This window comes from Zeugodacus cucurbitae, chromosome 5 (assembly GCF_028554725.1).
Source record: "Zeugodacus cucurbitae isolate PBARC_wt_2022May chromosome 5, idZeuCucr1.2, whole genome shotgun sequence".
Classification (NCBI taxonomy): Eukaryota; Metazoa; Arthropoda; class Insecta; order Diptera; family Tephritidae; genus Zeugodacus; species Zeugodacus cucurbitae.
The window spans coordinates 43725777-43753668 of record NC_071670.1 but is presented as its reverse complement, the minus strand read 5'-3'; the positions used below and the strand labels follow the sequence as shown (position 1 = coordinate 43753668).

The following is a 27892-nucleotide window of genomic DNA, read 5'->3' as shown; positions in this document are numbered from 1 at the left end:
AACAGTTTAAATTTCACTGTGTTCGGGATTTGATCATACCTTGTAGGAAGCCTTTATGAACTGTTTGGCCATACGAGAGCAGCTCATAGTGGATGATTCCCTTCCAATCCCACCAAACACACAGCAAAACATTTGTGACTGTTAATCCCGGCTTGGCCACTGTTTGGGACGATTCACCGGCCTTCGACTACGACCGTTTTCGTTTGATATTGTCGTATGTGCTCGATTTTTTGTCGCCAGTCACCATCCACTTCAATAATGGATCAAGTTCGTTCCATTTCAGCAGCATATCGCAGGCGTTGATTCGGTCCAGAAGGTTTTTTTGCCTAAAATCATGTGGCACCCAAGCATCAAGCATTTTTGTGTATCCAGCCTTCTGCAGATGGTTTAAAATGATTTTGTGACTAATTCCCATCTCCTGGGCGATGTCACGAGATGACACATGCCGGTCTAACCCGATGTTTTCCATGATTTGATCGGTATTCGTCGTCACAAGTTTTCCGCCGGCTGGCTTATCCATGGTGTTGTGTCTACCCGTTCAGAATCGTCGAAACCATCCCTCCGCAGTTCGGAGTGATGGAGTACCATCCCCCAAAACACCATTAATCTCACGGAGCGTTTCTCTAGCGGATTTGCCTTTAACGAAGGAAAACTTTAAAATAGCACGAATTTCGGCGTTAGTGAACTCCATGTTTACACGTCTATAACTCTTGAACGCAATATACAAACTAATCATGCATAGCGTCGTTTTGTAGGTTATGTCAAGACCTTTCAAAGATGTATAGTATTGCCAGATACGATCTCTGTAGCGCTTTATACATATCCGCATTATTAAACCGAGATGGCAAGAAATCATTCCTCTATAAGTAGCTTCCGTTGGCCCTTTTATGGACGATGCGATACCATTAAATTCCAAAAATACTGTCTAAAATTTTTAAGGATTGTTGTAAGCCTTATATACTGCCAACTAAAAAAAGCCAAAGCGTCTGGAATGGCACATAGCTTTATCTTTCTTATTTTTGTCATTTTGAGTCCTATATATCCTTAGAAATTGCAAAAAGTTTGAGCTCAGGTACTATATTTACATTGAAATCCAGCAAGTCAACATGGTAAGCTCACCTCCACCTTATTCGCCCATACCAACTAGTTAGCGCCATTAGTTGTTTTTATTGCAAATTAAACTCGTAATTTGGTGTGGAATGTACGTTTTCCAAAAACTGGCATTCCATACATTACTCATCTAATAGGGATAATTTGGTATCACCTCTGCTCCTTAACAGCATTAACAACGAGCAATTAAGTGGCTAAGACGCAGACTGACGACGACGACGATTAACAGTGCAGCAAAGTGTGTGAATATGCATGCGTTGTGTGTAATTATGGTTGACTACGAGTAACTAGTATTACCATTTATAAGCTTACCACCAGAGACAACATTCATATTTGCCGCTTTTGTCGCTGGTCTTCGTGTGGCAGACAATTGCTGCAAACGCGGCGGCTTCGCATGCGGATATGTGCAATTTCTTTTTTCTCTCAGCTTTTTTTCTGCTGTGACAAATTGTTGGAGAATATTCATAATATTTTTTGTATGTATGTATATAACTAAGCTACGTATCGGTAAAGGGTGGTTGGTTAACAAATTTAGTCGTGCAATACTTAATTGGAGGCTTTTATTTCATCTGTGCTATATGGGACCAATACATTCATATATATGTCGTTCCCTCGACAGTTGGATTTATGTAATCGGAGGGACCTGAATCTCTATCAAGGCAAGGTCTATATACAATTTTCTTAAAGTAAAGACGAGAACTTTGAAGTTGTAGATAATTTCGTATACCTAGGCAATAATAATGGTGTTGATGCAATCCAACGTAGAATCACTCTTGCCAACAGGTGCTATTATACTATGGACTGAGTAGGCAATTGAAAAGTGAAGTCCTCTCTCGACGAACCAAAATCAAACTCTACAAGTCTCTCATCATTCCCGTCCTACATTATAGAGCAGAAGTGTGGACGATGTCAACATCCGATGAGACGGCACTAGGAGTTTTCGAGAGAAAGGTTTTGCGGAAGATTTATGGTCCTATTTCCATCGGCAACGGTGAATACCGCAGACGATGACATACATAGTTCAGCGAATAAAGAGACAGTGGCTACGCTGGCTAGGTCATGTTGTTCGAATGGACGAAAAGGCTGCTCCAGCTCTATGTGTTGATGCAGTACCCACTGGGGAAGCCGAAAATACGAGAATGTTTCCCTCTGCTACAACAACAAAACCATTCACATTATAGGAGGCATGCTATCAAGACGGAATTGCACTTAATGGAGGATCTAGGTTACAAACGTTGCAGACTTTGTTTTTTTTTTTTTAAACACGAGTGTGTATCGACAAACAGCAGACTGTTAGAACTCACTAATACCCTTTACATAAATCAACAGGTAATTCTCGCAGGAGTAACAGAATGTATTTTAGAATCTTTAGAATCTTTTAGAACACCCATATAGTAGTACCCTCTACGAAATCCCAAAAATTGCTTGCCGAGATGGACTGGTTTCCAAAAGCTCTCTTTTAATAATTGAAATTTTCAAAATATTTTATTTTTTCAAATAACCTAGTGACAATTGGACCACCCTTTACATATCAATTACAGCCATAAGCACGCTTGGATATTGGACCAGCTGGGCATAACTACTAAGTTAGTTAGCTGCTCATAGTCGTCTAGTTATTTACTTGGCTACTTTTTCATAATTCAAGACAATTAAAACGACTGCTGAACCCAATGCGCAAAGGCACCCAGGAAGACGCGCGTAAATACATACATATATATTTATGCGAATGTAATACTTATGCCACATTCGTACATATGTGACGTTGCATAATTGTGCGCATTAAGCAGTCAACGACACGGGATGAGCCGCAGAAAGCGCGCCTCAAAGTGAACACAGTGTTGACAAACGGATGGACTGGGGCGCTGGGGCGCCATGGGCAGCCGGCCAAACTTGGTTGGCTGGAATTTTAATGTACACAAGTAAATATGTATGTATATGAATGAGTATTTAATTGAGCGCGCACACTATCACTTTTGTGGAAAATTTGGCGACACAACGCGACGCAAGTTTTGGCGAGTCTTGGAAGCCAGAAAGAGTGAAAAATAAATTATGAAATAAAAATTATATACAAATAAATAACTGAGAAACTAGAGGGAAATTAAAGTTAGAAATTGAAAAAATGAAGAAAAGAAATGCAATAATTACATAATTTAGAAGCATTACGTAGACGCAACTCGCAAGTAATTGGCGACATAACACCAGCTATAACAGTTAATATGTCGGCACTTATTATAAAGAAAGTGAAATTTCTGCTGTTAAAATGTGTTAAAGGGAATTTTAAAAATAAATTTGAAAAAAAATTTTGGAAGAAAGTCTCAAGAACAATGCAATACGCACTTCGCTGAAACTCGGTCACTTTTGTTTACAATCCGAAGCAACGGTGTACTTATTGCACAAATGACGCTTTCGTAATGCCAGCTTGACCTTGTTTCAAATAGAAAAATATGTAAATACATATATTTTTTTTTTGAATTTTGTGCAACACTTCAAGGCACCCACACATGGTCACATGTACGCTTCAGAGATTTCGCGCGTGAAATTTCGCTTTGGACATGTTAATGAGATGATGTCCGCAACGTCAAGTAATGTCAAGAAATCAAAAGAGCATGAATAACAAAAAAAAAAAATGAAATTTGGCGTCAACTCAAGCCAGCACATGTGCTTTCTTATAAGCCAACTCAGCAGGCGTCGCAGCACCCACAATCGACTTTCGGCAGTTGCAATGCCAATTGTAAATGTAATCATAATTGTAATCGTAATGGTTTAACGCGTTTTTTTAATTGTTGTTGTTTTTTTTTGTGTGTTTTTTGGCCAGCTGTTGGCTAGTTAAGCATTTGCAACGCCTCGAGGCAGTGAACCGCAGAGTTCACGGTATGCAAATGCAATGTTTGACGCAATATACAGACATACATAGATATACTATATATATAAACTTTTTATAGCACCTCTAAAATATTGCGTTTACGCATCGTTCATTATGAATTAAAGCATTTTACTTAACTCGCATATGAGGCGAGTTTAGTATGCGGTTTATCAGTGGACTGCCGGGAAATTGGTTTTATTACTTTGACACGCATTATGGCAGCACGCGATATTTGGTATTTGTTATTATTATTTTCATTACTTATTTTCGTAATCTTATTACGGTTATCATTACACAATGCTAACTCGAACCAACATACACATACCTATATGGTATACATATATTTCTCTGGGGTATATTATGAATTCTCTTATCAAAATTTATTTGGAATTTTTCGTATGGGACAATACAAATCGAAATGTGTGATTTTCAATGAGGCAATATTTTTTTCGGAGTTGGTCTTATTGACAGCTGTTACTTGCTGAATATTTAGTTTAGTTTGCCATGAGATAATGAACAGACTTACTCCGAAATAATGTTTGACCTATCGGCTGAAATTTATTCGCGGCGGTCACTTGTCCGAAATCATTTTTAAAACAACATAATGACAAACCCTTATCTTTACAATAAAGCTAAATGCTTGGCCATAACATTAACAAAAACACCCTTTATTATTAAAATATATGAAATGGATAGCCACAATTATACAATGCTGTTAAAAATATATAGCAGTGTAAGTGCACGTCCTGTTGGACGTAAACTGTCACAGCTGTATGGAGGAAGTTGAGGTGGAAACAACAAGTCATTTCATCCTGTCTACTACCCAGCTTTCAATAGACTGAGGTTGGAAGATCCCAGTAGCCATACGCTAGGCGAGCCATGCGAACTTGCCGGATTCGAAATTAGCCGCCTCATAAAATTTGTAATAGGCTCAAAGCGCTTCGGCGATATGCGATCCACCCTTAGGTGTCTTTTGGCATCAGAACGAACTGGTACCTTTAGCTGTTCAAGTGGCATCCATCGCGAAACCGTCTCAGATGTCAACTTTTTTAACATAACCTAACCTATCCTAAGTGGTCTACATCCTATGGAAGTTAGAGAAAAGATTGCGCTACGCAATGTCATATACGAAATGAATTATCGAACTTTCGTGCTAATTGTAAATAAATTTATGACGCCACAAATATCATAAAGTTTGGTGTAATTTACCCCGCATCTCGACAGGCTAATATTTTGCCATCTCTGACATGTTATAGATTATAGACATTGTTCAAAGGCAGCGATTTCTGGGCAGTGATTCTGGCAAGCCAAAGCTTGCTGCGATGAACTGTCATTTCAACACTTTAACAGCCAAATTTTTATTTAGCAAAACAGGTTGTAGTGGTAACATCATTGGCATTTTATTTGTTTTGCGTCTTAATAAATTGAAATCGATCAAGGATTAGTACAATTATATTTAATATTACTGTCTCAATATAAAAACGTTTAGTTTTTTCTCTTTTTCTCCAAACGTTTGTATTTAAGCGCTTTAATACAGCGAACATACTTGGCTGGCGACAATTTGAAATTGGAATATTAGCAATATAATGCCCACATAAAATGTCTGATATCGACCATAGCAATCGATTTGACAGTACAGATGATAGAAATATTTGCCTGTCAAGATGTGAAGTTGGTTACATTCATGTTTTTTTTCGGGGAAAAATTAAAGCCTTTCGTTAGATCAAAAATACCCTACAATGACCTACACGCGAACTGATTGTTATATTAATTAAAATCAGACTAAGTCAATCAACAAACAATGCTCTTACAAATGCAATCCTTCATTAACTTCCTTAAACTAAAGTTGAACATTCTGTCTTATAGTATCATACGAGCAAAGTCCGAATTCTTATAACTTCCCGAACTACTATTACACCGAAACACCATTATCAATCAAACTATTTCAAAATAATACTGCAGTATTATGTAATCTTTATAGGATTACTTGAAATGAGTCACGGTTTCGTTAAACTAGAAAAGAAAAATTGATGACGACAAGAATACTTTAAAAAATTTGTCTAAATAAACACTCCAGATCTTAATGATCTATGATCTTTCAAAGAAGCTTAGCAGAGATCAGGTCCTTTTTATACATATGGAGAAAAACAAATACAACAATAGCTTATAACTCTCTCTCTATAAAATTCGATTTTGAGAACTTCATATTTTGATTGAGTAGTGAGCTTGCCGTATATATAGCACATCAAAATCAAGAATACTAAAGATGGTTCTCTCGATAGCTGTCACGTTTCGGCGGACTTTGATGACTCTTTGCGTGTCTTTCTGAGATAAAACATTAATTTACTATAAGCGAAGTCTCGTCCAATTTTTGAGCTACCATAATTGTGTGATAAAGAGAAATGAAGCTTCCAAACAAGTTCACCACGAAATGAAAAATAGGGACCAGGGAAAATAAGGAATAAGTGCAAACATGTACTTGATAATATTATGGTATAAATTGAAGACATTACAACTTGGAAATAAGTCGATAAAATTAAAAAAAATATATACGAATACAACTTGAGATATGAAGGAAATTAAGTGAATGAAATGACTGAAAATGCATAACCTCAACATTTGCAAAATAAATATATTTCATTTCACTATTTTAGCAATTAAAATTTAAAAAATTTATAATTTTCGTCTTAATTAAGTAAACTGCACTCACCATTTTTTCCAATTTTTGTTTTCGAATTATCCACTAAGTAAAGTTATCCTTTCAATGCTATGCGAACATATAAAAAATATATTTTTTCACCAGTTCTAAACTGCACTATTTCCACACGAATGCACTTGTTTTTGTTTTCTTTTTATGTATTTGACGTTATTTGATTGATTTGGAAGATCCTGCGTGCAGGTAGCACAACAAGCACTTGTGCGCACAAAATTTTTGTGTTTCTGGCTTAGCTGCAGTGTAAACCGTTTGCAAAGTGTAAATTTTTACTTATTCCTTTAGAGAAAAATTCAAAATTTTCCTTAGAGTAATAAAACACTTTTATATTTCGCCAATTTCCTGCGTTTTTCTTTTCTTCAATCACAAACCACAATTCACACGAAATGACACTGCGTTGCTGTTACTTTGTTTTTATTTTTTTTCAACTCCAGTCTGAACTTTCAAAATGCTGTTGTCGCGCATACATTTCACTACACGAACGCGTTGTTGAACGAAGAAAAACTGAACCGTCACTGCGCGCATGCGCACTCGTACTAAGTGCACGCGTTCGTTGTGCGGCAGGTAGGAGCAATCGCACCGACTACTGTGACGGTGGCACAGCACAGCACACAGCGCTTGGAGAGATGATGCCAAAAGCAGCAGCAACAAACAGCTATGATTGTTGTTGTTTAACTTGTTGTACAGCGCGTGAGATGGTGTGTCTGTGTTGCTTGCTCTCCAGTGAAAAATGAGAAATAAAACGTATCAATGATAACAGGTAAGTAAGTGTCTGCAGTCCTCGTCTCTCATAATAATAAATCAATAGGCAAGCCATGTACCATATTGTTAAAGTAGCTGTGACGAGAGCGTAGGAGCTGTGTCAACAGTAGAAGTACATATGTATGTATTCCTGCATTTATGTGTAATTAGATATTTGTGGAACGTTCGAGTATCCTTAGAGATATTTTACAGCTTGATAAAGGCGAAAACGAATGCAATTCGGATGAAAATGTCAATAGTGTTTACGATTATATTACTACAACAGCCAATGCCGAGCAATTTTTGTCGGAGAATGCATTCCGGTAATTTTGATGTCAAAGCTGCACCATGGAAGGTCATTTGTCGAAAATGTCTATAAAACAATAGACATAGTAGAGTTCAACCGTTAAGCATTGTTTCGAATACCCAGGAGCTAAACATTGGACAAAACCGTTTTGAACCCTTTAAATAAGGCTAAATACAAAAGGAGGTTCGATGTATGGGTATAGTCATGGACCGAATTTCCTTCTAAGATTACTGCGGAATCGCTATAAAAAAAAAATTAAAAATTTAATTGAGAGAAAACGGTCGTAGTTGAATCGTGGCAAGCTTGCGCAAACGGTTTGTTATGTGTGTGGTCAAGGGATCATCTATTTTGAGCTGCTCTAATAATAATGCTCAATAGGAGAATTTTCGCACAAAAGCTCATAGCAAAGTATAAACCTTCTACTTCTTATAAAGCGATTACAAATATTTCTCATATTTGTTCGAAAATAAATATTGGGCCTAATCACTGAATCCGTTTCGATCGAAAAATGGTTCGATTCGATCGAAAAATTTTACGTCGGAATCATTGAATCCGTATCGAAAATAAAATTTACGATCACATTGAACTCACTTACCGATTCGAAAAAATACATTCCGCTGCTAATAGATGTCGCTAATTACGAAATCATTGAATCCGCAAAATCAAAAATTTTGCCCGAAATCTTTCCGTTGGTGAATAAGTTGCGGAAATGTAAAAGAAATAAACCATCTGGAAGTTTTTATGTAAACAATTACTGATGACGGACTAAATCATGTTTTAAATAGGTATTTTTGAGATGAGAGACAAAAACGGACTAACAAAAATAAATTAAAAATGTTTAAAAGCGATATAAAGTTGCCCACTCGAAATAGCGAAAGAATTTTCTCAAAGAGCCTCAGGAGAATTAAATATTTTTATGGAAGAAATGTCTCAACAGTTAAATGTCAGTTTTTATTTTTTTCGAATAAAGCAAAAAGCACAGACACTTTTTCAAATTTGTCGCATTTGTCGATAAAGGTCGATAAAACAGTTTTACGTTCTCACTTTGTGGTAAAGCAGTGTATCGACGGAATCAATGATTGTATGAACATTTTCGATCGAAAATCTTTATCGTATCGAAATCCAATTCGCTGCGGATTCAATGATTAGGCCCATTATATAAACCTTGGGAAATAAACGAGGGTACTAGAGAAATAAGAGAGATCGATGGAGAGATCATAACTAAACTTGATCAAAGTCATACCCAGAACTCAGAACTGAATTTGGTAATAAAATAATATATGAAATCTACACAATTACTTTGGAAAAGATTTTTCATTCTGGAATGACGTAGTATTCACGGATGAAAGCAAATATAATATTTTTTGATCGGTTGAGGAAACGTGTATAGAAAACTCAATCAAGAGATGGATCCTAGACATTTGTGGCCAACAGTTAAGCACGGTGGAGGTCTGGGGTGTTTATTCAGCGTCTGGTGTTGGTACATTGAACTTTGAACGAAGGCAATATGGACAAATATCAATACTTAAATAAAAAAAAACAAAACTAATCGAAAAAACTGGGTATAAAAGACACGTATAATTTTTACTACGACAATGGTCCCAAACATACGGTTGGAATCGTAAATCATTGTCCAAGGGTGATCAAAACGCCTCCACAATCACTAGATATTAATATTATTGAAAATCTGTGACATACATTAGAAATTGAAATAAGGAAACACAGCATATCCAGCAAATATGACCCGACCGATTTTATTGAAATTGGTTACATAATATTTTCTTAACACCCTGATGTTACCGATTTACCTATGGAAAATGGACAAAATAGATTAACAGACAGACCTACTTGCCATATGACAGAATTTTGAAATCCATCTGATTCGTTCACTTTACAATATATAAAACAAGAATCAGTGAAGATGTCGGAAAAGCACACTGCAGCAAAAATACTGCATTTTAGGTGTGACATCGTCCGTCTAAAAATCGTCAAAATCGCCAATAACTTTTCGAGGCTCCAGATAACGAACATGAAAACCTTAGTTCCTGTGGTTAATTTTTTGCCGAAGATTTTGAGAGAGTAAATCTGTCAGATATTTTATAGAAAAACATTGAGAATCTCTTTCTTCTAACAATGTGCTTCTCTGCCAAAAAAAAAGGTTAAATCGGGTCATAACTTCCCCTAGCTCCCATATACCTAATATAAGGGTTTGCAAACATCCGTTGCGTTTCATACAGTATATATCGGTTAATATGTGAGATATCTTAGCAAAATTAAGTGAGCATATATTCTTGGATATGAAGTAGCTTGATGGTGAAAATTATTGATATCGGTTCATGAATTACCCCAGCCCTCATATACTATGTATATGTGATGATTTTCGTTATTCCATTGGAATTTATGCCGAATATATGGTTATGTTTGTTGTGTGTTATCTTGATAAAAGTACATAAATAAACTGCGAGTGCATAAAAAGTTAAAGTCGAACTTAGCGCTTCCTTTCTTGTTTCTTTTTGAATAGCTATCATAGCTTTTAGGTACATACATATATAAAAGGAATCAGACTATGATGCTGTATGTTACAATTAAGTGTGTAATTGTGTCTCGCGAAATGTAAAAAAATTAATGAAAAAAATTATTTTATGACAGCTTATATTATGATAATTGCCAAAATGAGTGCGTAAGTCAAACAAATTTTACTTCGCTTACAAATTCAATTGCAAACCTTAAATCACAAATTAGAGAAAGTTGCAATTATTTAAGCAATTGCATAAAAAACACGAAAATTCACTTTGACAATAAGTGCAAAAATTTCTGCGTGCCAATGTGCGTGTGTGTGTTTCTATGTCGGTGCGCCTGCGCGATGGATATTTGAGCGCATAATATTGTCATTAAAATGTTAACACTTTAGTTTGGCGAATTTATCAAAGCGCACAATGGATTCTAGTTAAAAATTTAAACACACGCGGCGTAAAAACATAGCCCACACATACATATGTACATATATAGTAAATAAATAGTAAATGTATGCATATTTTGTGGCGCGTGTGCTACGGCCGCAAATCCACTTAGTCAGCGCATAAACTGCGCGGAACTGCAACGCAGTCAAGACACGTCCATAATTGTTGCAGAGTATTACGTGGAGCCGCTATGGGCCACACTGTGCGATCTGCTTTGGATATACAATTGACCTGCTGACAGCTCGACGCGACGCGGTAGTTCGACGTAGCAGCAATTTCGTCGTAAATACTATTGTAAATACATATAAAGGGGTTTTCAATAAGAGCACACTACAAAGATTTTTAAATAAAACAAAAGCGGTTTGGGATATCACTGAAATTCTTTATTTCTGTGAAAATATATTCGATGAAATTATGTATGGAACTCGAGCTCTTTTGCATGGCCACCACGGACACGCTTGCAGAATTCCAGATGCTGAACCCAATTTTCGACGGTTTTCAAGTTCGATATTCGTACGAAGTTCATCAATCGTCGCTGGCTTGTTGGCATAGACTATAGACTTGACCTAGCCCCACGGGAAATAGTCTAACGGCGTTAAATCGCACGACCAAGGCGGTTAATTGACAGGACCAACCTTGGTTTTCAATAAATCGATTGTGACATTCGCTTTGTTTGGCTTGTGGCGCCGTTCTTTTGGAACCACATGTTGTCCAAGTCCATATCATCCAATTCGGGCCAAGAATATTCGGCTATCATTGAGCGGTAGTGATTTCCATTCACAGCAACGTGCCGGACTTGATCGTCAGGGAGAAGTGTGGCTCAATGACGTCGCCGGTCCATAAATCGTACCAAGCCGTAATTTTTTCGGGATACAATTGTGATTCATTCCTAGGCGCTCAATTGTTGATCTGACAGGACGATTATAACGACGCTCTTAAAGTTAAGGCTACTGACTCCCAATTTCGGTAGTAAATTTTAATAATTTCGACTCGTTTTTGGATCGTATATCTTTCCATGATGAAATAGCAAACCGTACTGAAGAGAAATATCAAAGAAGCGGGAAAAATATGGGATCGTTTGCTGTCCCTATTGGTCTACTTTTGTAGCGTCCCTATTGAAAACCCCTTTACATGCTAAACTTGCTAAATTGCGGTGTATATGTACATATATGTGTGTGTGCCTTGATCGCCTATTCCGCCTCATTACGGGTTAGTGGTCGGTCAGCAGACGAAATGAAAATGAAACTGTCAAATTGTACAATCGACTTGTTTGTTGCAGTCACTGTGCGTTGTTGTTGTTGTTACCATTCCTGCTGCAAGTGTTACGCAGTGTTAAGCGCGCTTTTTATTTACCTTACGTGAGAGCAATTTCAAATGGTCGCTTCAACCGCCCAGCAGGTGAATCCACCACACTCATACATACATACAAACATCGGTAAAAATTTATAGACGCGCAGGCAGTCGCGCATAAATACGCATATAAATAAACAAAATAAAAAAATAAAATAACTGAAAATAAAGCATTCGTAATGTGTTTGTAAGTAATGTAATCATTATCCGCGAATACACACACACATACAACCATAAATATGCATTACCACGCTTTGTCGTTTGTGCGCATATTCGGCCCTTGCTAGTTGTACTGAAAAAACAAAAACAAAAAAATTAAAAAACGGAAAATGTTGAACAATTATGAGTTTTGTCGTGTTAGCGCATTTTCGGTCAACCGACGACGGCTCATCTGCCTCGCGTATTCTACGCACGCCGCTTGGCCCACATTATAATTCCCAACTCGTCTTGTGTTACCGCTGAATTTTCCCCCCGCAATGAACTGCTCTTGCGTAACGTCGAAACTCGCGGAATTCGAAAATTTGCCGTTAATTGTTTTTGGGCAGATCTCGATCTTAATGTCAGTAATTTGCATGTAATTGTTACGCGTTTGACGGTTAAATTTGACGGACAGTTGTTTGTGCTTTCGGAAGTCTTCAACAAAATACACAAAGTTTTAAAAATGTTATTATTGTTTTTGTAAGGGAAATCGCGCAGTGTGTTCAAAGGGCGCTTGGTTTCGTTAGCCAAGATCAGGTATTGCGAAAACGGTTACCACGAAGGATAGCCGGACAACGGTCCACGATCTCGTATTTTGCAGAGCGCCAATTGAAGGTGAGCGAGTTAGCTGCGTATGCAATTGGCGTAGAAACCGTTTATCCGATAATAGCCGAAGCGATAATAGAGCGTAACCAGGTCGCTCTCCACCACGGAGTTTGGGCCGTCTTCTTGTTCATCCTCCACCGGCGGCTACTGCATCGAATACTTTCAAAGCTGGAGTGTTTTCGTCCATTCGAACAACATGACCTAGACAGCGTAGCCCTTTTTTTTAATTCGCTGCGACCGTAGACAACTCAAAAGACAGCGTGGTTCATATACATGACATACATATGTATATTGGGCAGCTGCAAGTTGGTGTCGCGTTGAATGCAGCGTTTGCTCACTACGTGCAACGAGCCTGAATCTTGAGACCATTTTACAACAGTATTTGGCTAAGTAGATGCACGATCCAAGGAAGTTGTTGCGACTTTTCGTTAACATTGACTGAAATCCACTGGTAAATACCCGAGAGAGAGTATTCGAACAGTTGACTTCATCCTACAAACCTTCGAAGACTTGAATGTCTGTCCCGTCGGCCGGATAGCTGATGACCAAAGTTTTCTTAGGATTCACAAGGGTGATCTATGTACATCGACCAAAACGATTGCAGATTGCAGAACTCTACTATTAACTATTGAGCCAATCCGACGACAAAACGCAGAAAACTGACCGCATTTGGCGAAGAAGAAAGTGGCAACGCACTGACTCATATCTCCACTGTAGCCACGGACCAATTAGGCTACGAACTGCTAAAGCTCAACCCACACCGGATTAGGCAAAACGCATTTTCTTGTCTGATACGACAACATCCCAAAGCTTCATAACGCATGTTCTTTTGGTGTTGGTCAAATACGTTTTTGTGTCTTATTAGTCAAAGACGTTTTTGTCTAATCCAGAGTGGGTTGAGGCTAACTCATCCAACTCATCCTCATATCGTCTAAATTTGGCATCGTGCGATATTTATAAATTTGAAAAATTCACTCACTGGACAGAAATTTTAGTCGGTTGAATATCATCACACATCGTGGTGATTTGCTAACCTCAACAAAACTATTTTACAGACGGGTTAAAGAAGTTGGAGCATCTCTGGTTGATTTGGATTCAGATAAAAGGTGACTATGTTTAGAAATATATCGTTACTTTTCCAAAAAATTTATTTTTCTTTTGTAGTATAAGTACAGTAGTACTCAGCGGACCGGATAAGGAAAACTTCGACGGATATCGTCTTTAAATACGGATAATTATATATTTATAAGAAAAATTGTAAAAATCTCCCACGATACTTTCTTTTTGGTTACCTCATAACTTCTACAATATATATAATATGTAAGTACGAACGTTTACTTATAGTAAAAAAGTTTCTTAAAGTTTACTATAACATCGTAATCTTCAAATTACAAATATATGTAACTTGATAACTCAAACAGTTCACTGAAAACACATGCCATAAACAAAGAAAGTGTGCAAATTTGCTAACAGAAAGGTATATTTATATTTACCTACTTATACAATTAGATAAGAGAGTATTTCGCTGTGATTTTTCTATTAATCAAGCTACACCAACAATAATTTGTTTAATATACACTGGTACTGAGTCCAAGTTGAGGTTAACCAAATATTATAATATACATATTCAAGAAAAGTTTGCGAAGATGTAATATTTAAGCACTCGAGTTTTGGTACTAAATTTCTTCGAGATTTAGAAGTCACTACCGCTTGGTTTTACAAAAATATTGAAAAATAAGGGATTTTTAACTGCTGACATGATTCCGGATGAATGAGTAGCTGGTAAATGTTATTAAAGTTGAAGGTACGATTTTTGAAAATTTTTCAAAAATCAACAAAATGACGTAGTTCTAAAAAAAAGTGCCGTTTTTTAAGGGGATAGATGTAGTTAGGATTTTTCACAAATAAAATTTTCGTTTGCATTTTTGTTAAGTGTAATATCTTAAAAATATTATCTGCAATTTTGAAGTTGATCCGATAATTACTTTTCGAGTTATTCGACAAATAACAAAAAGCGCTCGGGCACTCCAAAACGCTCGGGTGAAACTTTAAATGCGTTTTTCTCCAAATTTTAATATTTTTTTGAACTGGTGACAACTGCAACTTGAAAACCGCTAGGTAGATTTTAATGAACCTTATACAGTTTTTAGAATATATAATAATCCTGGGTCGGATCGAAGTTTTTTTTTGTTTTTTTTTTTTAAATTTCGATTTTTTATCGAAAAAACTATTGCTTTTTCCAAAAATCTAGAAAAAAATTACTGAGGCTGCAATTTTGTTAATTTTTGAAAAAAAAAAAGTTTCGTCAGACCCAGGCTTATCTATTCATAAAAGTAATTTTTCTTATCCGATTTATTTTAAGGGGCACACCTAGTGTGAAATTTCAAAAAAAAATCAATTTTTTTTGTTCTATGTTTCGGTAGATTACACCTTAATAACATATTAAAATTTCAAATCGATATCTCAAATAGTTTTTGAGTTATAGCAATTAAAAGAGCAGCCGCTCGGTAACAGTGAAAACGATCATTTTATCTTTAAACGCGTTTTTCTCGAAACAGCAATTTCAATTTCTGATCAAAGAATCGAATTTTGGCAGGCCCAAAACGACCAAAATTTTGGGTAAAATTCGACTATTTTTTTAAACCGCCGCCATATTGTCAATTTTTGATTATTTTTTTTTTTTATCGTAGGTCATTGTACAGACAATATTATCTAGTTTAAGGAGAATTTTATTTTTTTAGATTTCATCCACGGAGAAGGCCGGAATCACTGCAGCAGTGAAGGACATTTTTTTCGCGCCGTTGGAGATCGACTATAACTTAAAAAATATTTAATTTTTTTCTTCAAAAATTTCACTGTATATTCTTGAAATATGTATAAATATATTCTTAAAATTTTTAAATAATTGATAAAGAATTTTTTGTAATAAAAATTCCCCAAAAACCACCTTTTTTTAGGCCATTTAGGTGTGCCCCTTAAACGAATCTCCAAGGACTTATGATAGGCACCGCAAGGACCTTTTTTTGGAACTGGGTCAACACATAACTTTGGAAATTATACATTTTTTCCAAATCTTCATGACTTCAAGTCAAAATATTATGTAATAATGCCTTATTATTACTTTTGTAAAATCATTTCAAAGAAACAATATTTACTATTATTATAAGTTACAAATTGTCAAAAAATCTAGCCGAATTAAAGAGAATATACTGGATATCAAGAAAGCTAGCTTGACACTTAGTATGTATACTAATTAAAGCATAAGCTAATTTTTATTCACACCTAATTACGACTATTGATAATGGACAATACACTTTTCATAAAAAAATAGTAGCCGAATATATAGAGTATTTCTTACGCTTTTACTGTTCCTTTCTTTTTTCATTTTCAAAGCGAGAAAGTACTCAACTCTCGGTACGTAGTATGTATTTAGTGGAAGTATAAGCGTAACAAATATTAGCTGACTTCAATTCGTCAAACATTAAAGAGTAGCGAATCGAACAAACGACTATTATACGTATGGTATGTAAAATAGACTGGCATAATTGTATAGCGAGATAATACTAAGCGATTCTACCACTTTAATGAGCTAACTAACTACATACTTATAACGTATGCTACTTTATGACTTTGTTGTTGCTTTCACCTTTAAATTTTTTGCCAAGAAAGCAGAACTCAAATGAAATATAATGAGATATAAGAGAAAAAGTTAGAAGAACTTTTTTCGTTAGAAGAAAAATTAATTAAAATGGTCGAATTGTAAGTAAATCTAGCTCGACCTTTAATAAAATTTCGAAAAAGTGAGCATAACACAATTCTTCACTCTGACAATATCAGTAAATCCAACAATACATCTATTCAAATGGGTTTCTGGTTTTCAGGTGTAACAATTGATATATACTTTCAACATAATGAAGAACACACCGATAATCTAGACTTCTCTGTGGAGATTTTACTAAATACCTTTTACAAAAGAATTTTGTGGAGAACTGTAAAGGCTCTAAAATAATACACTGTAATCGCTCACCTTCAATCAGTCTAGCTAACTCTTCAGGGTCTAAAGCTCAAAATTACAAAAAAAAAAATTAAAACTAATTAATAAATTCTTTAATTAGTTTACTTCGACTATCGAATTCGAACTGTAAGAACGTCTACATTAGCATTTATGGTTTAGATCCCCATTCACTCATTTCTTATTGAAATTCAACCAATTTACGCCAAATAAAAATTTTAATTATGATTTATCGATACGAACGAAAGATTTTACGACTAAGGAAGAGATTAGGTGGCGTTTCAAGTGCACAACGATACATTATTTTCGTTTTCTTTTGTGCTTTCATAAGAACCGCCTTCAGACTGCGAGCATAAAATGCCTTATCTATCGCCTCGTTAAGGCAATAAGCTTGCAAATTAAGAGATAAAAGTTTTATCTCCAAAAAATAAAAAGCAAAAATCAAGTTGACGATTTTCAGGTTGCTAAGTATTTTTTGTTGTTTTAATTTCAATTCTTAGAAGTTCTCTAATCGAGAACTGTTCAGACCGCAGATAAGACCTATTCATGCCGATGCTTCAATAAGAAAAAAGTAAACTTGTCTTCTTTTCGTACTCGCACCAGTCGAGCATTATAATTAATTTAGAATAAGATATATATAGAAAAAACTTAAATTTATTTAAATGCTTTATTTACACGAGATTTGCTTTATGGGAACAAATGTTTCGTTTCTTACGGTCTAACGAACCCATATACTAGTGTAATAATTTAATAGAAAAAATTTGGAAGACGGAAAAAGTTGAATAGCGAATAAGATCGTTCTTCAGGGGATTTCTTAGCTTTTGAGCAGTCAACATCTACCTCACAATCGAAATTGCTGTCACAGAAATGGTCGCAATAGTTAAATTGCTGACCTTCGGGACAACTTTCTAAATGATACACAATTTCTCCATTCACTTCGGCACAAAAGGCAAATTTGGTGCAAGAGCCATACTGTGGGAAGAAACCCACATCGGGGCAATCGTATGGTGGTAGTGTGGTAGGGACTGGCTCATCAGTGGTTGCGGGTTTATCGGTAGTTACGGGTGCATCAGTTGTTTCCGGAGCGTCAGTGGTAACGGGCTCATCTGTTGTTTCTGGTTTATCTGAAGTCGCAGGTTCTTCAGTTGTTTCTGGTTTATCTGTGGACACAGGTTCTTCAGTTGTTTCTGGTTTATCCGTAGTCGCAGGTTCTTCAGTTGTTTCTGGTTTATCTGTGGTCACAGGTTCTTCAGTTGTTTCTGGTTTATCTGTGGTCACAGGTTCTTCAGTTGTTTCTGGTTTATCTGTAGTCGCAAGTTCTTCAGTTGTTTCTGGTTTATCTGTAGTCGCATGTTCTTCAGTAGTTTCTGGTTTATCTGTAGTCGCAGGTTCTTCAGTAGTTTCTGGTTTATCTGTAGTCGCAGGTTCTTCAGTTGTTTCTGGTTTATCTGTAGTCGCAGGTTCTTCAGTAGTTTCTGGTTTATCTGTGGTCACAGGTTCTTCAGTTGTTTCTGGTTTATCTGTAGTCGCAGGTTCTTCAGTAGTTTCTGGTTTATCTGTAGTCGCAGGTTCTTCAGTAGTTTCTGGTTTATCTGTGGTCACAGATTCTTCAGTTGTTTCTGGTTTATCTGTAGTCGCAGGTTCTTCAGTTGTTTCTGGTTTATCTGTAGTCGCAGGTTCTTTAGTAGTTTCTGGTTTATCTGTGGTCACAGATTCTTCAGTTGTTTCTGGTTTATCTGTAGTCGCAGGTTCCTCAGTTGTTTCTGGTGCGTCAGTGGTTACAGGACCTTCAGTTGTTTCTGGTTTATCTGTGGGCACAGGTTCCTCAGTTGTTTCTGGTGCATCAGTGGTTACAGGACCTTCAGTTGTTTCCTCGTCATCTGCGGGTGTTTGATTGTCAACACTACCGGTAGGAGGTAAATTTGGTATTGTGGGTTTGACAAGATCTCCTCTTGTCGTAGCAACTGTGGGTATTGTAGGATGTTCCACATCCTCATCTCCGTCAGAAGTATTTTCAGTATCCGCAAAATAATTGATTTTTTGCACACAATATCCATCGTAACGGTTAAATATATATCCATTTTCACAATTCAAGTATTTAATATCAAATGTGCCATCCTCATTAAGATCACACGAATAAAATTTTGGCGAGTTATCGGCGAATCCAAATAATCCTATATTCTTACAAGGATTCGATAAAACTCCAGCATCGGCTATGGCGGCTATTGTCAAAAATAATCCAAGAAAAAATAATTTCATTGCGCTTATTTTAATTCGTTACACTTCCACAATTCGTTGTTTTCGTTCACTACTTTAAACTGTTGTAATGCAAATAACTGTAGAGCAGCTTTGACCAATTCTTTTATAGCAAATTTAATTTAATAGTTCAAATTTTTATTTATCGAAATATTTTTTAATTAACTGATAAAAAAAGAGACCTTTCCATAAACAGATAAATAGTAAGCAGTTTCAACACCTTGACGAATAATATTATCTCTGGATACCAATGCTAAAGCACTTATCTATAAAAAATATATACATATGAATGCATACAATATTGGTAAATCCGAAAATTGATTTCCTCTACATGTTGACTCATAACTTTAAGATATTATAATTTTTTTTTTTTATACAGATTGGTCAACATAATCGGCCACTGAGCGTACTATTCTCAATACCATCACCCATTTTGATACCCAGCATGAAGGAATATAGTAGCCGTAGCTGACAGTATACACGAAGACCGTGGAGAGTGGATTTGGCGCCGATGGAACAATTTAGCGCATTTTACATCGAGATCTTAAATTGAAAGCGTACAAAATACAGCTTGCGCAAGAACTGAAGCCGCTCGACCTTTCCACGCGACATCGCCTCGCTCTATGGACTCTTGAAGAGTTCCAAGAAGATCCAATGTTTTCCAGCGAAATTCTATTCAGCGATACGGCCCATTTCTGGCTCATTCTGAGTATGTAAACAAGAAGAGATTTAAGAACTGTCATTTCATCCAGAAAAAACAACGGTTTGAGGTGGTTTGTTGGCTGGTCTATATTTTTTCAAAAATGATGCCGGAGAGACCATGATGACTGAAATTAAAGCTCGTAATCTCGGCAACAATTGGTTTCAACAATATGGCGCCACTTCCCAGACATCGCATCAACCAATGGAGTTATTGAGAGAACACTTCGGTGAACAGATAATTTTAAGTTTTGGGCCGGTCGATTGCCCATCAAGAACATGTTATATTACACCTTTAGACTTTTTCCTGTGGGAATCTGTCAAGTCTAAAGTCTATGCGGAGAATTCCGCTTCGATTCAGGCCTTGGAGCAAAATGTAACGCGTGTCAATAGCCAGTTACTAGTCGTACGACTCGTACGAGTCATCGAAAATTGGACGCAACGGATGGACCAGTTGAGACGTAACCGCGGACAACATTTGAAGGAGATAATCTAAAAAAATAAATGCCAAAGAAAGATCTTTCGAATGATTATTAACATTCCCCATAAAATTTGAATTTCCTGTGTTTTTTTTTTTTTTTTGCTTCAAAAAAGTACGGAACCTTCAAATGGATCACCCCTTTTTTGAATGTTTCGTTTTCTTATTGTAGTTGTCTTTCTTTACTACAAAATAGAACTCCCTAGTATACTGTTATATTACCGATCATTTATACTATTGAATAATTTCGGTACTTTACAGTTTTTCAAGTCTGCCTTCTTTTGGGAGCTTTCGAGTTATCATATGTACTCATGAAGTTTTTGAATACTATTCTAACTATTTTAAGTTAATAAGAACACTTTTAAAAATTCCGAGAGGCAAGTTAAACTTTAGAGAAAGGCTATGTGGAATAACATAAGCATATCCTACACCAATACATTTGCCAGACTGTGGTTGAAACCCCTTGGTGGGTACACCTTCGACGGATATAGCGAATTCGCTAAAGTTTACAATAGCCGATTCAAGAATTTTGTATTAGATTCCAAGCGCTTTGTGTCCTTCTGATCCATTAGGAGTTTTTTTTTTCAAGGACAGTGATGTCCACAGTAGCTGTCTAAGTGAGAACTGCCTAATAATCTAACGTTCAAATATTGTGTATACTCTATGACCAATACTTGTACATTTAGCTACTTAACCGTTTTTGTCATTCCAAATAATCATTAAATTAAAAACTGATATCTACGTATATACTATATACCTACATACATACTATATCAAAATCAATGCAGTCAACACAGAAACAAAATGAACGAAAAATAAGTAGTAGCGTTAAAACTTAACGAATCTTAGCGCTAAAGTAGCTGAAAATATAGTGAGATAAACAAACTATAAAAAGCTAAATTAAAACTGATTAAATTATTTATTCACTGTTTTAGCGCATCAGACTTATATCAGGCAGATAGACATTCTCACAGCTTTCTTATCAATTTTTTGCACAACCAGTAGCCGCCTAGTGTCGCCTTTTATATCTATCTTTTTATCACTCAAGCGCAAATATTTGAGCATTTAAATGAAACGTGTAAATTTACGTATGCTACTACCTACTAAAAATCCAATAAAACTTAGCGCAATCTTAATAAAAAACTGCAATAAAAGAATACACTCGTTCTAACCCGAAAAAAACTAATTTGTGATCTAGTTTGTGAGAGCATATCAATTCACTTTCATGCGGGAATAACCGCCTACAAGTGGTGAGCAAACTGCGTGATAGAACTATATTGTAATCACAAGTACTTTCAAGATTACTTTGTACTTGAAATTGCTGTGTGGGGCAATGAGTCAACGCTCCTCTATTTGTTAGAAAAAAAATACTTGAGTTCGAACCGCATTATGTTATCTAACAGTTGTCCAAATAAAAGTCAATACTTTAGTAATTAATACGTTAGAAATAACGCGTTTAGTCTTATATATTTGAGTAACATAAAAAAACTTAAATTAATGAAAATTATCTTTATTTAACTAATAATAGCATAAGCATGAGGTCCATGACTGAACTCATACGAAAATACGAAGTGCATGCAGTGATGCCACTCGCACTAGACTCAATTGGATGATGACGATTCGTTGTCATAGTACTTGGAACCGATTGGCCGTAAGAAACATGTAAGTCGTCGCTCACGTCCACATGAACCAGTCTCTAGACGGAAGACCTCACCGTTCGGACAAACACTGGGTAGTTGAATGAAGTTGCGATGTTTCCTACTCCATTCGCATGTGTAGTATTTGGTACAGTCATTCCTATGCGCGAAGGTACCCTCCACTAAGCAGGTGAACGATTTGCGATGCTCAGTTTGTGCTACTTCACCGCTGTCCTCACAATCGATTTCGGGATCACAATAGAGTGTGTTCCTATTGAATTTCTGGCCACGCGGACATTTGATGTCATATTGCCTCATTCTACCTAAATGTTTGGCACAGTAGGCAAACTTATTGCAAGCGTCCTCAGCTGGAAAGAAGCCTTCGTAGGGACATCTGAATGGTTGTGCGGATCGGGGTGTTGTGCGCACTTGCGTCGTACTTGGGCTTGTAACCCTTGTTGTTTGTTCTACTGTTGTATTCGGTGAGTTGGTTGTAACTGGTGTCGATGTGGTAGCTGGCGCTTCAGTTGAACTGGGCTTTTCGCTGTTTGTGGGCGGTACTTCAGTGGTTTCTGCTTCTTCTGTACCCTCGGTTGTCTCTGGTGCTTTTGTAGTAATAGGTGCACCAGTACTACTTGGCACTTTTGTCGTTTCTGGAATGTCGGTGGGAGCTACAGTGCTATTGGGAATTTCTGTGGAGGGAGTTTCTGGTTCCTCTGTAATTACACCAGCATTTGTGGTATCAGATATTGCAGGTGCTTCTGATGTCCTTGTGCTTTGTGGTAGTTCAGTTGAGTCGGTACTCTCGGGCTCTTCAGTGGTTTCTGCGCCTTCAGTAACTATTGGTCGTTCAGTAGTGTTAACTACCGGTGCAGGTGTTGTGTCACTTTCATCTGGGTTTTGTGCTATTGATCCTTCAGTAGTTCCTGGTGCTTCTGTGGTATCACTTGCTTCTGGATCTTCAGTACTTTCCGTTTCATCTAGAGTAGTACTTTCTTCAACGTCATCAGTAACTTCTGGTTCTATAGTAGTTTCTGGTGCTAAAGTGGTATCCTCGGGTGCTTCTGTGCTACCTGATCCCTCCGGTGTGGTGATGTTTTCTGGACTTTCGGTGGTAATCGGGTCGTCAGTAGTAGCTGGTGCTTCGGTTGTGTCACTTTCTTCAGGATCTTCAGTACTTTCCGTTTCGTCTTGAGTAGTACGTTCAATGTCATCGGTGACCTCTGGTTCTACAGTAGATTCTGGTGCTAAAGTTGAGTCCTCAGGTGCTTCCGTGCTACCTGACCCTTCAGATGTGGTGGTGTTATCTGGTTCTTCAGTAACAATTGGTTCTTCAGTGGTAGCTGGTGCTTCAGTTGTCTCACTTTCTTCAGGATCTTCTGTAATTTCCGATTCACCTTCAGTAGTACTTTCTTCAATGTCGTCGGTAACTTCTGGTTCTACAGTCGATTCTGGTGCTAAAGTGGTATCCTCTGGTACTTCTGTGGCACCGGACCCTTCAGTTGTTCCTGGTAAATTTGGTTCTTCAGTAGACTCCGGTGCTGCAGTTGTGCTACTTTCCTCAGGAGCTTCTGTGCTGCCTGATCCTTCAGATGTGGTGGTATTATCTGGTTCTTCAGTGGTAGCTGGTGCTTCAGTTGTCTCACTTTCTTCAGGATCTGCAGTACTTTCCGTTTCATCTTGAGTAGTACTTTCTTCAATGTTGTCGGTAACTTCTGGTTCTACAGTAGATTCTGGTGCTAAAGTAGTGTCCTCAGATGCTTCTGTGCTACCTGACCCTTCAGATGTGGTGGTGTTATCTGGTTCTTCAGTAACAATTGGTTCTTCAGAGGTAGCTGGTGTTTCAGTTGTCTCACTTTCTTCAGGATCTGCAGTACTTTCCGTTTCATCTTGAGTAGTACTTTCTTCAATGTCGTCGGTGACCTCTGGTTCTACAGTAGATTCTGGTGCTAAAGTGGTATCCTCGGGTGCTTCTGTGCTACCTGATCCCTCCGGTGTGGTGGTGTTATCTGGTTCTTCAGTAGCAATTGGTTCTTCAGTGGTAGCTGGTGCTTCAGTTGTCTCACTTTCTTCGGGATCTTCTGTAATTTCCGATTCACCTTCAGTAGTACTTTCTTCAATATCATCGGTAACTTCTGGTTCTACAGTCGATTCTGGTGGTAAAGTTGTGTCCTCTGGTACTTCTGTGGCACCGGACCCTTCAGTTGTTCCTGGTAAATTTGGTTCTTCAGTAGACTCCGGTGCTGCAGTTGTGCCACTTTCCTCAGGAGCTTCTGTGCTGCCTGATCCTTCAGATGTGGTGGTATTATCTGGTTCTTCAGTGGTAGCTGGTGCTTCAGTTGTCTCACTTTCTTCAGGATCTGCAGTACTTTCCGTTTCATCTTGAGTAGTACTTTCTTCAATGTCGTCGGTAACTTCTGGTTCTACAGTAGATTCTGGTGCTAAAGTTGTGTCCTCAGGTGCTTCTGTGCTATCTGACCCTTCAGATGTGGTGGTGTTAGCTGGTTCTTCAGTAACAATTGGTTCTTCAGTGGTAGCTGGTGCTTCAGTCGTCTCACTTTCTTCAGCATCTTCTGTAATTTCCGATTCACCTTCAGTAGTACTTTCTTCAATGTCATCGGTAACTTCTGGTTCTACAGTAGATTCGGTTGCTAAAGTTGTGTCCACATCTGATACAGTCGTATCTGATGCAGATGCCTCCGGTGTGGTGGTTTCTATTGGAGCTGCAGTACTGCTGGGTCCATCAGTATTAATCGGAATTTCGGTAGTATCAGGTTTATCAGTACTAGCCGACACTTCAGTAGTGCGTACTCCTTCAGTCGTTGTAGTATTTGGTTCTGCACTACTACTGGGTTGTACAGTGGTGATGACCGGGCTTTCGGTGGACCTTATTGTTGTAGTCACTGGTATATCTTGAGTGCTTGACACAATAGGCACCGCTGTAGTTAATGGTGCGCCAGTGGTAACGGGATCTCTGCTTGTGGTACTATTGACAGCGACAGTACTTGTTGCAGGTACTTCAGTGGTGCTTGTTGAGGCGACTGTCGTAGTATCATTGCTTGGTTGATCTTTTAACACACAATTACCAACTTTCTGATTGAAAACGTAACCATTTGAGCAGGACAGATATTGAATACCATATGTACCGTCATCTTTCAGGTAGCAACTATAAAACGTTGGCATATTATCGATGAACGCAAAGTAACCGGGTCGTGTGCATGGATTCTCCAGAATCCCGCCATTAACTGCGGCAAACGCCGCAATTAATACGAACACATGCAATTTCATCTCGCGATCTTTTCTTTCGTTTAGTTTGATTTCGTATTTTTTGTTTTATATTTTATTTTAAATTTTTTGTATCGAATTTGTTTTTTTAATTTAGTTCACTATGGATTCTAGATCCGTCTCGTTTAGTCGTTAAGCAGTAAGTAACTGCTGCATGGCACTCATTAGTAGCTTTTATATGAAATGTATGAAGTCTACAACGTTTAACAAATCAAAATTTTGTGATTACAACTCATTAACTGATAAAACGGTTTCTTGATAAACTCATACACCACATATTATGCTGTGTACTTTTGTGTTCTCTCACACACACATTCTTTTATCATGCAAAAAAGTTTTTAATCACCTTCACCTGCAAATTTGCAAGTGATGGTGAGGAAACTTAAAATTGAAATAAAAAATAAACAAACTGAAGTTATCGCCTTTTAATTGTTCTAGCTGAGCACAAAGCATGCGCTCTCTCTCTCTTTCCGTATTTATCTTTGGCTCTCAGCACAATATATACTACACCTAAAGTACAGATAACAGTACTTTGAAAGGCTGCTCATTAACAAGTATTTCCTCTTGGATTTTAGATTATGCCTTCGATTAGAAATATGAATTTATTTTTAAACTTTTTAACTACAACAACATTTACTACACACATGAAAGCAACGATATGTTTACAATTTATTGGACTTCCTGTTCTAAGACACACAAATATTTTGTGCCGTTGAAAATTGTTGACCATCTGCGCACTTCATGCCGATAGGCTTGTAGGTGCCCTTCTTACTCTGACAAATGTAGTAATCGAAGAAACTTTCGTCGGCTGCTGCAAAGTTTCCCTCCGCCTGGCAATTGTACGGTGTCTCGTCCTCCAGCGAAATGCCTTGCAATTTAGCCTGCGCCTTAGCCTCTTTGGCCGCCTTCTTCAATAGCTCCTTTTCATATTTTTTCCGTATTTTCTCACGCAATTTCGCTTCCTTCAATTTAGCCTTCTCTTCGGCTCGCAACAATTTCACTTCCTCGCTCACACACTCCTCATCGGCTGATTTACTCATATAGAGTTCGTAATTGAGCGGCAGGTCCTGCAGGTTGCTCATATCGACGAAACATTTACCCAGCTCGTGTGTAAAGATTTGTCCATTACCGCATTTTATCTGATAAATGTGAAAAGAGGCGGTCAGGCGTGACGCCACACACCAATAGTAGGATGAATTATCGCGTGGAACGGCGTATGTGCCTTCGAGCTCACAGCGAAATGCGTCAGCGCATGGCGAAAGATCGCGCGAGCAACGTAGCAGCGCCGGATTATAAGCCTGACCGATGGGACAAAGCTTTTGTACCTTCACCAGTTCGTTCGTGGCTGTGGTGGTGCAGCTGATGTAAGCGCGACAATCGTTTGCCACCGCTTGCGTACCGGGTTCCGTGCAAGGCGCTGCTGTTGTTGCAGCTGGTGTGGTTGTTGTTCTGTCCGATGTCGTGGTGTCCACATTCGTGGTCTCCAATTCACTGGTTTTGTCCGTATTATTTTCTACAGGCGCCTCCGTCACAACGGTTTCGCTCTGCGAAGTGCTGACTTCCGTTTCCTCTGGTACACTCGAAGCCGCCGGATTTCCAGTTGTTACCTCTGCATCCACTAATGTCGTATACGCTGGTTCTGATTCTTCCGCTGACACTGTTGTTGTTATAACTGGATTTTCAATTATTTCGGCATCATTTGACTGAGAACTAGCTTCACTACTTGCACTCTCGAGCTCAACTTCGTTTTTGGAATCATTTGACCAAGAAGACTCAACATCAGTGGTGTCTTCTAGAGTAATATTGGTTGCAGTATCTTCACTTAGCGATTCTTCGGACTGGAGAACCGCCAAACTTATGCTTTGACTCTGATCCGCGTTCTCAATATTATTTGCCTCCGAACCTTCAGCCTCAACTGCTTCATTTAACAATTCCGGTCGTTCCTTCAACACCAGATTGCTTGTTTCTTCAGTTTCTGAAGCGGCAGCAATTCCAATTGCTAAATTATCAGTTTTCTCAACAACTGTAATCGTTTCTAATGTAATTGCCGTTGGTAATTCCAAACCATTTGCGCTGTCTTCCACAATTAGTAGTTTTTCAAGTTCGGCGGGTTTATCAACAGTTGTTCTATTTGTTGTTTGGCTTTCAATTAGTGGTTCTTCTAATATAGTTCCTACAGTTTGAAGGTTAATGCATAATCGAGTAATAATAAAAATGTAATTTTGAAAATCATACCTTCCACAGCTTGTTCCACAACAACCGCAGTATCCGCATGCTGGCCATATTTAACGCCAATCGGCAAAACTGCTTGCTGTGCTCGTGTCCTTACGGTTAGCAGCTGCAATGTAAACTCAATATTTCAAAAATTGTAATCTTTAAAGTATCTACGGCAAACTCAAACGCACCAGTAGAATGCTGAAGAGTAGTAAGAACACCATTAGCGCACGTCTCATTTTCTAGCAGCAAATTGAATTGAGAAATGTTGCAATGTACGGCCACGACAGTTTGTTAGTTACTGTTAGAGTTGCATGCATTGTAATGCAATTTATAGTTACAATTTCCAGCTAACATTAGTAGGGTGGTCCAAGGCTTCGCATGGGATTTTTTTTTTAATTTTATGAAATAATTTTGTTATGTAAATTTTGAGTCTTTTTGTAATATTTTTTATTTATTTCAT

The 27892-nt window shown here is 37.6% G+C and overlaps 4 protein-coding genes across 8 annotated transcripts in view; all 4 read right to left on the bottom strand.

The window, feature by feature from the left end:
• Window positions 1-7334, bottom strand: part of LOC105218143 (mucin-2) — a 39716-nt gene extending 32382 nt beyond the window's left edge. The window contains exon 1 of the mRNA XM_011193534.3: window positions 6684-7334. Coding sequence (XP_011191836.1) covers window positions 6684-6686 — 3 coding nt within the window. The 5' untranslated portion in view covers window positions 6687-7334. The remainder of the gene's footprint in view (window positions 1-6683) is intronic.
• Window positions 7335-17508: 10174 nt separating this feature from the next.
• LOC105218146 (300 kDa antigen AG231) lies at window positions 17509-19219 on the bottom strand. Of its 3 annotated transcripts, none has more exons than XM_054232113.1 (2): window positions 18648-19219; window positions 17509-18539 (listed from the first exon to the last, which is right to left on the bottom strand). In XM_054232113.1, the coding sequence occupies exons 1-2, from the start codon at window positions 19117-19119 to the stop codon at window positions 17608-17610; spliced, it is 1404 nt and encodes a 467-aa protein (XP_054088088.1). In that variant the 5' UTR covers window positions 19120-19219; the 3' UTR covers window positions 17509-17607. The 3 variants fall into 3 exon arrangements, with proteins under 3 accessions (XP_054088088.1, XP_054088087.1, XP_054088089.1); XM_054232112.1 differs by having other exon boundaries at window positions 17509-18645; window positions 18682-19219; XM_054232114.1 differs by having other exon boundaries at window positions 17509-18567; window positions 18712-19219.
• A 2499-nt stretch (window positions 19220-21718) lies between these two features.
• LOC105218147 (mucin-5AC) lies at window positions 21719-25302 on the bottom strand. Its single transcript, XM_054232111.1, has 2 exons — window positions 22995-25302; window positions 21719-22832 (listed from the first exon to the last, which is right to left on the bottom strand). Exons 1-2 carry the CDS (start codon window positions 25216-25218, stop codon window positions 21895-21897), a joined length of 3162 nt encoding a protein of 1053 aa, XP_054088086.1. The 5' UTR covers window positions 25219-25302; the 3' UTR covers window positions 21719-21894.
• Window positions 25303-25779: 477 nt separating this feature from the next.
• Window positions 25780-27781, bottom strand: LOC105218148 (uncharacterized). Of its 3 annotated transcripts, none has more exons than XM_011193547.3 (3): window positions 27621-27781; window positions 27451-27553; window positions 25780-27388 (listed from the first exon to the last, which is right to left on the bottom strand). In XM_011193547.3, exons 1-3 carry the CDS (start codon window positions 27666-27668, stop codon window positions 25902-25904), a joined length of 1638 nt encoding a protein of 545 aa, XP_011191849.2. In that variant the 5' UTR covers window positions 27669-27781; the 3' UTR covers window positions 25780-25901. The 3 variants fall into 3 exon arrangements, with proteins under 3 accessions (XP_011191849.2, XP_028899850.2, XP_028899851.2); XM_029044017.2 differs by having other exon boundaries at window positions 25780-27376; XM_029044018.2 differs by having other exon boundaries at window positions 25780-27373.
• Window positions 27782-27892: the final 111 nt, after the last annotated feature.

Coding starts and splice junctions, on each gene's coding strand:
- LOC105218146 (XM_054232112.1), bottom strand. CDS start 19,119: ATGAAATTATTTTTTCTTGGATTATTTTTGACAATAGCCGCCATAGCC. Junction 18,646..18,681: donor CACCAGAAACAACTGAGGAA/CCTGTGCCCACA, acceptor ACAACTGAAGGT/CCTGTAACCACTGACGCACC.
- LOC105218147 (XM_054232111.1), bottom strand. CDS start 25,218: ATGAAATTGCATGTGTTCGTATTAATTGCGGCGTTTGCCGCAGTTAAT. Junction 22,833..22,994: donor GGAGGGATCAGGTAGCACAG/AAGCACCCGAGG, acceptor GATCAATAGCAC/AAAACCCAGATGAAAGTGAC.
- LOC105218148 (XM_011193547.3), bottom strand. CDS start 27,668: ATGAGACGTGCGCTAATGGTGTTCTTACTACTCTTCAGCATTCTACTG. Junction 27,554..27,620: donor TACTCTTCAGCATTCTACTG/GTGCGTTTGAGT, acceptor TTTACATTGCAG/CTGCTAACCGTAAGGACACG. Junction 27,389..27,450: donor TGTGGAACAAGCTGTGGAAG/GTATGATTTTCA, acceptor TTCAAACTGTAG/GAACTATATTAGAAGAACCA.